The sequence below is a fragment of the Erythrolamprus reginae genome, chromosome 6 (assembly GCF_031021105.1).
Source record: "Erythrolamprus reginae isolate rEryReg1 chromosome 6, rEryReg1.hap1, whole genome shotgun sequence".
Lineage (NCBI taxonomy): Eukaryota > Metazoa > Chordata > Lepidosauria > Squamata > Dipsadidae > Erythrolamprus > Erythrolamprus reginae.
Genome location: NC_091955.1, coordinates 67,688,835 through 67,699,134, shown reverse-complemented (window position 1 = coordinate 67,699,134; position 10,300 = coordinate 67,688,835). Strand labels below are relative to the sequence as shown.

Sequence of the window (10,300 nt, the reverse complement as noted above, 5' to 3'; positions counted from 1 at the left end):
ATATTTGGACTTCAACTCCCAGAATTCCCCAGCCAGCCAATGGCTTCCCTGGAGCTGGGGGAGGGTAAAACACCTTTTCTCATCCCCCCAGAGGCTCTCTGGAAGCCAAAAACGCCCTCCCAGAGCCTCTGCGAGCCAAAAATCAGCTAGCTGGCACACACATGCACATTGGAGCTGAGCTAGATCAATGGCTCACGTACCAGCAGATATGGCTCCGCGTGCTACCTGTGGCACCCGTGCCATAGGTTCGCCATCACTGCTATAGGGATTACCTATAGATCGGTGGTTTCCAACATGGGGCCCTGCCCAGGGGCGGGATACTGCCCCGATGGGGAGGGGATGCAGTGGGGTAGCAAAGGTGGAGCTCCACCCCAGAACACCCAATTTCCACTGAAAGATGTTGGGGGAAAATGCAGGGCGTCCTTCATAAGCCACGCCCACAATGTGGTAGTAAAAATTTTGGTAGCCCTTCACTGGCGGTAATTGGAACCTTGTTTAAACCAAATTAATGGCCTTTTAGGCTTCCTCTGAGTGAGTAGGAATTCCCTTTTTGAATACAGTGATCCCTCGATTTTCGCTGTCTCGATTTTCGCGAAACGCTATACCACGGTTTTTCAAAAAATAATAATTAAAAAATACTCCATGGGTTTTTTTTCTATACCACGGTTTTTCCCACCCGATGACGTCATCCGTCATCACCAAGAGTCACTTCTCTCTCCCTTTCTCTTCCTTTTTCTCTATCCTTTCTACCTCTTACTCTTTCTTTCTCTCCCTCCTTCATTCAATTTTCTCTCCCTCCCTTTCTCTCTCTTTCCTTTCTCTCCCTCCCTCCCTGTGCCTGCCCTGCACCACCCAACAGGGACGGACAGCCCCCGATCGTCGGTTCGTCGCCCCCCCCCCCACAGAGGGAGATCCGCGTCCCCAGCCACCGGCTTGGATTCCCCTCCCGGCGGCATTGGGCTGCCCTGCATCGCTCACGCGCTCGACTGCGGTGGCTGCTTTGGCGGGGAAGGAGGAGTTCGGGGAGAAGATGAAGGCAGCGGGCAGCAGTTGAGGCGAAGCAAGGCGAAGGCGGCGAGGAGCGGCGAATAACAGAGCAGCTCGCGCCCGGTGGGGTCTCTTCTCCCCAGCCAAAGGAGGAATGGCTTGTGTGTGTAACATATTTTCGCTGATAAGGAAAAGGATCGGGCTGGTGGGGACGGCGAATCCACCTCCCCAGCCACCGGAGGGAGATCGGGCTGGCGAGGGTGGCGAATCCACCTCCCCAGCCGGGCAGAGGGAAATCAGGCGGGCGGGGGGCAGCCAAAAATGGTGTTTTTACTTCCGCACCACTATATCGCGGAAAATCGATTTTCGCGGGAGGTCTTGGAACGTAACCCCTGCGAAAATCGAGGGATCACTGTATATAGAAAAGATATAAAAATAGAGGAGAAGATATATGTGTTGTGATTCAGCCTGAGGCTCCTCAGGGAACGGCTAGAACTCTGCCGGATCCATGCTCAGAGGGGGAGGACGATGAACAGAAGGGGGAGGACCAGGCAGAAGAGGAAGAGGAGGAGGGAGAGCAGCCTGAGACCCCCGGGGGGGCTCTCCCCAGCGAGTAGCCTGGATTCATTAGATGAAGACACCCAGGCTATCATAGATATGAGGCAGAGACGGGCAGCCCAAAGAAGGGGCCAATTAGCAAGGTATTTCCATCCCTGAATTGGTAACAGCTGGGTTTGGGTGTGGTTCTCCTCAGCAGGGTTGAAAAGGCAGGCCCGCTCTTACTGTATTGTGGAGAGTTATCAATTGGGAGTCCTGTGACCTTGCTTCGATTCTTGGCGTCTCTGATCCTGGCTTGTGGCTTCGAAGGCTGAAGACTTGGGGGAGGCGTGGGTTTTATTACCTCCAGTGTTGTTTTTGCCAGCAAGAATCCTGTTTTATTGCCTGGCCGTCGTGAAACCTCTGTGAAGCTTCATAACATTCCTGTCTGTAAGAACAGTTTTTGTTACCTTTGTTTGCTTTCAAATATATAAACTGCCTTTGCTTTGTACCAGTGTGTCTGGCTACTCTTTTTAGTTGGTGTTGGCATCTGGGGGGACCCAGACAGAACAATATGAAAGAGAGAAAAGATATATGATATATGAGATAAGGAGAGACAATTGGACAGGGAATGAAGGGCACACTAGTGCACTTATGTACACCCCTTACTGACCTCTTAGGAACCTGGAGAGGTCAATCGTGGATAGTCTAAGGGAGAAATGTTGGGGGTTAGGGGTTGACACTACTGAATCAGGTAATGAGTTCCACACTTCGACAACTCGATTGCTAAAGTCATATTTTTTACAGTCAAGCTTGGAGCGATTAATATTAAGTTTGAATTTGTTGCGTGCTCTTGTGTTGTTGAGGTTGAAGCTGAAGTAGTCATTGACAGGCAGGACATTGCAGCATATGATTTTGTGGACAATACTTAGATCGTGTTTTAGGCGTCGTAGTTCTAAGCTTTCTAGACCTAGGATTGATAGTCTGCTTTCGTAGGGTATTCTGTTTCGAGTGGAGGAGTGAAGGGCTCTTCTGGTGAAGTATCTTTGGACATTTTCTAGGGTGTTGATGTCCGAGATGTGGTATGGGTATGTGATATGAAGATCACTGTCCAGAGCTCTTCATCACCAAGATGTGCTTCAGACCTGAGAATCCATTTTGCATTATAAATGATTGCTGCTAATACTGAACCTTCAAAAGTATTCTTAATTTTTTTTAAAAAAAAGACTACTGGCCACAGTCATATCCTGTAATACTGAATTTCATAACCTAACCAAATGACATGAAGTGAACATCTTTTATCAGTTGTGAATCTATTACTATATCAATATGTAGGGATGTGGACATTTGTATATACATTTTAATCCATGTCTACACTGTTCTGTGCAAATATTAAGGCACCATTGATCAACCTTATGATTCAGCATTTGGAAGTGGTTATTTCTGGTGGGGAAATCGTATTACAACAAAGTATATGTTATTACATTTTTTAACATTCACTTTCTTAGTTTGAATCTGTAAATAATTACATGTAAAAAGTAGAATATGTTCATTTAGGGATTCCTTGAAACATACAGCTTGATGGTGCCTAAACTTTGGCATGCTGATTTCACATAACATCTGTATCTTATTTCTGTATTCCTGTTGAAAATTGACAGGTAAACTCATATTTAAATACCTGCCTGAACCAGACAAAAGAAGAATATAATCACAGAAACATTAGAAATATTTTAAATTTGGTCCAGGTAACGTCATATTCTTAGGAGTGTGTTTTTAAAAAAAAATGCATGAAAAGATGAAGTTGAAAAAACATGCACTACAAAGTTGTCTAATTTACTTACTTCCACAAGTATCAGAGTCCAGCATGGCATATTCAGGGTATAATAATAATAATAATAATAATAATAATAATAATAATAATAACAACAACAACAACAACAACAACAATAATAATAATAATAACAACAACAACAACAACAACAGAGTTGGAAGGGACCTTGAAGGTCTTCTAGTCCAACCCCCTGCTTAGGCAGGAAACCCTACACTACTTCAGACAGATGGTTATCCAACATCTGTTTAAAAACTTTCAGTGTTGGGGCATTCACAACTTCTGGAGGCAAGCTGCTCCACTGATCAACTGTTCTGACTGTCAGGAAATTTCTCCTTAGTTCTAAGTTACTTCTCTCCTTGTTTAGTTTCCACCCATTGCTTCTTGTCCTACCCTCAGGTGCTTTGGAGAAAAGGCTGACTCCTTCTTTGTAGCAACCCCTGAGATATTGGAACACGGCTATCATGTCTCCCCTGGTCCTTCTTTTCATTCAACTAGCCATGCCCAGTTCCTGCAACCATTCTTCATATGTTTTAGCCTCCAGTCCCTTAATCATCTTTGTCACTCTTCTCTTTATGGTTTCATTATGGAGACTTTGCTTTTAAAAAAAAAAAGGCACCGTGTTTTTAGATTTTGTAGTGGAGAAGGTGTTGGCAACAGCATTAAATCTCCAGAACTAGAGATGATGATGAATAAATCAGTGCGCATCAGTGTAATATCAGCATGCAACAGAATGCTGTATTTTGCACACTTCAGAATCTACATTTCCTAAGAGTACTTTTTGTTCTGATGTTTATTTTCTTTCTGCATCAGAGGTTAAGTTTTAGTGCTGGCGCAGGATGCAGCTAAAAGGCAGAATATCATCATTTATCATTATGGATATTTTGTTTTTGTGGTGACAAAAGTTGGAATCGCTGCACATCATTAGCTTTGCTTGAAGAGGTCCAAGACTTTGAAAAACTCATTTGTCTTTGCCTCCAGGTAATAGCGATCAATTCCATTTGAGATCCTGTCTGGGAACACTTATAAATCAGATATGCATGAGTCTGTATTTTATAGCTAGTTTTCTTCTGGCCCATTCGCACAGTATGTTAAGCCATAAGGAAGCTTGTTCAACCTTAATACAGCTTATTGAGTGAACCTAGATATGATGGCTTATTTCATAAATCATGACTCAGATAAGATGGCTCGTTTTACCATCTATTCTAATCAACGGGCTGTTGTCTTTGCACAAACCTTTATGCTAATGTGTCAAATATACACTGCAGAGAGAAAAACAGAAAGAAAGTAGGAAGTGCTACCACATGAGCCTAGCCGATCAGCTTGTTCTGCCTTGTTTCGTGTTTGCTGTAATCATATTTCCCCTTTAAGACTTGGCTGAAGTTATTTGTGTGGGGTGTTGTTTTTTTTCTTAAGGGGTGGTGACAGGAACTGGGAGAAACCACCACAGACTTTACCTGACAAGCACAAGGAAAGGTAGTGTTGGAGGCTAGAAGGAGCAAGAGAATTAGAAAGCTTGGAAAGTTTTTTTTTTTAAAGTAAAGCAGCACCCAGAAAAAAGATGAGTAAAGTTCATTAATGGAAGGGGAAACCAGGAGAAGGAAGTAGACTTGGGAGGAGAGGCATAAAGGCACAAAGGGAAGATAGGTGGAGAAGAAAAAAGGAGGTCAAATAGAAGATGACAAGGAAGTGACAAGACGAAGCCTGCAGTGAAGGCGGAGAGAGAGCAGCGGATGGCAGCAAGTGCAGCTGGCTTGTATTATTGAGGAGGCACTAAAGCCTCTGGCTTGTTTTCCTGCCTTGGTGGTACTGTTTCAGCTTGGCCCACAGGATGATGAAGAAGCAGTTTAACTGGATGCGGCAACAGCTCAGTTACCCAAGTGGACGGTAAGCTCCGGTTCTTTGGCATTGCTAGACTCTCTGTACAGTTTGGGGTGCTAGAACTTTGCGGAGTTAGATTTTGTATCTTTAGCTGGAGGGTAGCTACTTTTAAAACTCTCATAGAGTAGCTCTGGATGGAGATATAATTCTCCCCCCACCCCCCATTAATCTAATAGGGAGAAACCCTACCTTTTCCCATCCATGGGATTATTTAATGACAGTTTATTAATGGCTTACCAATCCTCTTCCTGTGCCACCACAATGTTCATTGGGCAGACTTCTAAAAATCTTCCATGGCAATTATTTTCTCACAATGGACAGCCCTCATTTCTGCAAAGCTGTTAAGACTTCGACACCCAGATTTTGCAACCAGAAGGGGAAAGAGTTCTGGTTTAGCATAGTTTGTTGCTGAGCCCGATGCTGTTGATCTCACTGTTAAAATTAATAAAAACCAATGTGGTTAAGGTTCTGGAGTAGAAACGTGGACCTCAGATTCTCATTCTCCCTTGGTTGCAGAAACCAGTGGGATAACTTTGAGCCAATCAATCCCTCTCAACCATTATCAGCATTATCAGGCTCTTCAACAAACTAGATGCCAAACAATTCTCCCTCGTTGCATCATGCATGGTTAGATTCATGTGTAAGAACCAAGTGAAGCAGGGCAAAACATGCAGAACTTTAGGGGAAGTGCTAAGAACAGCAATTGTTGACATGAAAATAAGGGAGCTAATCAGAAATTGATTTTGGGGTAGAAAATGTGGAATCCATCCAGAAGTGGGCTGCTAAGGTGGAACAGTGATGTGTGCTCGCCCCCATGGCTCTGAGTGCTAGTGGAGTCCAGTGCAATTATGCTACTGCACCTGGTCAGTTGGCAAAATTATGCACAGAATCCATCTATTATTCCCATCAGATAATACGAGAGGGACTTTTGAATTATATACACCTTTTGTATATATAGTCCAACGGATGGTCTCTGATATTAGTGAAACAAAAACTGGATTCTGCAGAACTGAAAGCTGCCTTTCCCTGTTGTAATAAAAACTGAAGTGTGTGTGTAAACAACCACATGCTTTGAAACTTCATCTTAAGAAGCATAGACACTTTTGCTCCTTCCCCAAAATAAAAGTGGAGGTTTTCAGATAGCAGATTCTGTACAATATTTTACTTGTAGGCAATGAGATTGCTACAACTAAAGCCCATGGAATGTATGTGTGTGTGTGTATATATGCTGAATCATATCAGTTTCATGTTTAGTCATTTTCTTGAGCAGTTAAAATAGCAGCTATCAATCAAAGGCTTATACTGGTGATCTTACATATCCCTGAAATAATAACCGGAGATAGGTAAATTTCTAAAGATGCAAGCAATTAGTGGTGCACCAGTTGCGGCCCTATCTAGACCGGGACTCATTGCTCACAGTCACTCATGCCCTCATCACCTCGAGGTTCGACTACTGTAATGCTCTCTATGTGGGGCTACCTTTGAAAAGTGTTCGGAAACTTCAGATCGTGCAAAATGCAGCTGCGAGAGCAGTCATGGGCCTACCTAGGTATGCCCATGTTTCACCATCACTCCGCAGTCTGCATTGGTTGCCGATCAATTTCCGGTCACAATTCAAAGTGTTGGTTATGACCTTTAAAGCCCTTCATGGCATCGGACCAGAATATCTCCGAGACCGCCTTCTGCCGCACGAATCCCAGCGGCCAGTTAGGTCCCACAGAGTGGGCCTTCTCCGGGTCCCGTCAACTAAACAATGTCGGTTGGCGGGCCCCAGGGGAAGAGCCTTCTCTGTGGCGGCCCCGGCCCTCTGGAACCAACTCCCCCCGGAGATTAGAACTGCCCCTACTCTTCCTGCCTTCCGTAAACTCCTTAAAACCCACCTTTGCCGTCAGGCATGGGGGAACTGAAACATCTCCCCCTGGGCACGTTTAATTTATGCATGGTATGTCTGTGTGTGTGACTGTTAGCATATGGGGTTTTTTAAATATTTAAATATTTTAAATTTGTCTGATTGCTTATGATTTGTTTCTACATGTTGTGAGCCGCCCCGAGTCTTCGGAGAGGGGCGGCATACAAATCTAAGTAATAAAATAAATAAATAAATAAATAAATAAAACTGGCAAGGGAGGGAGAATTGTGGCATTTGCAAGAATGCTGGAGAATCATAGGGTCCCCATTCTTGACTTACAAATAAAAAGGTCAAGGGTCATGTTTCTATTAGCTCATGTTACCAACCTGCTGTTACTAACCCTGCATCCCATCACGTCACATTTAATCAACGTAGTGCATTTACTCTAACATATCTGAAAAGTACCAGGTTAGAAATCTTTTCTTCCCAAATACGAGCAAGAGGATGAGCAGCGTCTTTGCTCCAAGAGAAGGCAGTGTTTGATTGGCAGGGGGATAGATAATTTTATTGTTTGTTTTATTTTATTTATTGCATTTATTGGCCATCTTTCTTTTCTTGTTATTATTATGGCTATTCTTGTTATTGTTAAAATAACTCTAAAATATTATCGCCTTTCAGAAGATTTAAATCAAATTCAATTATCTCTGGGGAAGATGGGCAGTTAAAAAATGGGAAATAGAAATAAAATAAATAAATCTGATTGTTTTCCTTGTATTTCTTGGCTGCTTTGCAACCATTCAGCACATCTATGGATAGATAGGATTTTACTTTTGGTCTTCCAGTGCCAAACCCATTTCATTAGCCCAGTGCTTCTCAAACAGTGGGGCAGGCCCCCCTAGGGAGACATGGAGTAATGCCAGGGGCACGTGTGACTCCAGGGAATGTGGGGGGTTTGCCACAAGGAGTAAGGGTTTTTTGCACCGAACAATAGCACAATGCACAGAGCAGGAGATATGAAGTGCAGATAACAAACACTTAAGAGACACCATGGAAAAATATTTAACAGGGGTGAAAAGAAAGGAGGAGAGAGACGGAGATAATGAGACAAACGTAAGTCTCCTGAAAGCTAAGAGGAGCTCATGATGGAGCGTATGTAGTGCTCGGCTTCACTGTGACTATGGTGGGAGATGAGGAAAGACTGGTATGTTTACTGGGTCTAAAAACATTGGCAGCGGACAGCATGAAGCCAAATAAATTAAGGCATCACTTAAAAACATTACACCCCAATCTCGCTGATAAGCCGCTTGAGTTTTTTCAGCAGAAATCTACTGGATATTGCAAACAATCATCCCGGCAGAGAGTTGGAGGGGCACGAAATGTTTACTTCTTCCTGGGGGGGGGGGCATAACAGAAAATAATTGAGAAGCACTGCAATAACCCAACGGTAAACAACTTAGTGCCTTTCATATATTTTGATTACAATTCCTGTAATCTCTGGCTCTTGGTCATGCTGAAGGGGGATTTTGAAACTATTCTAAAGGTCTTCAAATTTGGCAACTTTAAGACTTATGGACTTCAACTCCCAGAATTCTCCAGTCAGCATAGCTGGAACATAGTATAGCTGGCTGGAGAATTCTGGGAGTTGAAGTCCACAAGTCTTAAGGTTGCCAAGTTTGGGGAGCCCTGCGTCTACTCCAAGACATAAGGGACACCCGGTTGCCTATTCTTGCACTAAAGAGTCACAAGGGAGATTCCATGGAGGTTGGAGGAGGAAGTTGTTTCTTAATTTTGTTCCTGTCATTTTTTTTTAGGCCGGAAGTGCAGAGAAATTTGCCTGCTTACCATACATTTAAAAACACAGGCATGACATCAGTAGAGTTAGGGTAGGGTTCTCCTCTCAGGAGTCCTGAAGCTGCTTTTCCTGTCTTCCCTGTCTAGTAGTTGTAAAGTTACTCATCCTAGTCCAAGATGGGGGTGAAGCGGATTTTTGCAGACTTGCTCACCTAGACTAATTGCACAAAAGGACACCTAAATATTGCTGTTGTTGCATAAAACAAGCGGCCGTGTTTAATAATATGTTTTTAGGTTTGACTATTTTTTTCTTTGCAACTTTCATTAAAATGCCACTGGGATCAGTCACAACACAAATGTAAAAAAAAAAAATGCAGAGGGAGAAGAATTCATCATCTCCCCCAGGATGGTTGGGGATATAGCATTATGAACATTATTTCAACAATGCAGCAGCAATTAATGTACCAAGCTATTAACTTTCTTTCTTTCTTTCTTTCTTTTTTATTCATCATTCATTCATTCATTCATTCATTCATTTATTGGATTTGTAAGAAACATAGAAACATAGAAGTCTGACGGCAGGAAAAGACCACATGGTCCATCTAGTCTGCCCTTATAATATTTTCTGTATTTTATCTTAGGATGGATATATGTTTATCCCAGGCATGTTTAAATTCAGTTACTGTGGATTTATCTACCACGTCTGCTGGAAGTTTGTTCCAAGGATCTACTACTCTTTCAGTAAAATAATATTTTCTCATGTTGCTTTTGATCTTTCCCCCAACTAACTTCAGATTGTGTCCCCTTGTTCTTGTGTTCACTTTCCTATTAAAAACACTTCCCTCCTAGACCTTATTTAACCCTTTAATATATTTAAATGTTTCGATCATGTCCCCCCTTTTCCTTCTGTCCTCCAGACTATACAGATTGAGTTCATTAAGTCTTTCCTGATACGTTTTATGCTTAAGACCTTCCACCATTCTTGTAGCCCGTCTTTGGACCCGTTCAATTTTGTCAATATCTTTTTATAGGTCAGGTGATTACTCCAATAGCTATGAATCCCTTCACCAGTTGATGAGCTGAAAATTACTGTTATAACTGGGTGTAACGTATTATCTTATTGGAGAGGGGAAATCCCATTTTTAAATAAATGTTCTGCTAAAACACACATCATAATGGTTAGAATGCAGTACTGCAAACGGCCTCTGCTGATCACCGGCTGCCAGTTCGAATCTCACTGGCTTAAAGTTGACTCAGCCTTTATTATTATTATTATTATTATTATTATTATTATTATTATTATTATTATTATTATTAATGTTGTCTGGCGGGACCCAGGGGAAGAGCCCTCTCTGTGTTGCCTCCGACCCTCTGGAACCAGCTCCCCCCAGAGATTAGATTAGGATTGCCCCCACCCTCCTTGCCTT

At 42.8% G+C, this 10,300-nt stretch overlaps 1 protein-coding gene across 1 annotated transcript in view; it reads left to right on the top strand.

Moving 5' to 3' along the window:
- Positions 1-4,745: 4,745 nt before the first annotated feature.
- Positions 4,746-10,300, top strand: part of SH3BP1 (SH3 domain binding protein 1) — a 50,455-nt gene continuing 44,900 nt past the window's right edge. Inside the window, exon 1 of the mRNA XM_070754817.1 lies at positions 4,746-5,239. Coding sequence (XP_070610918.1) covers positions 5,184-5,239 — 56 coding nt within the window. The 5' untranslated portion in view covers positions 4,746-5,183. The remainder of the gene's footprint in view (positions 5,240-10,300) is intronic.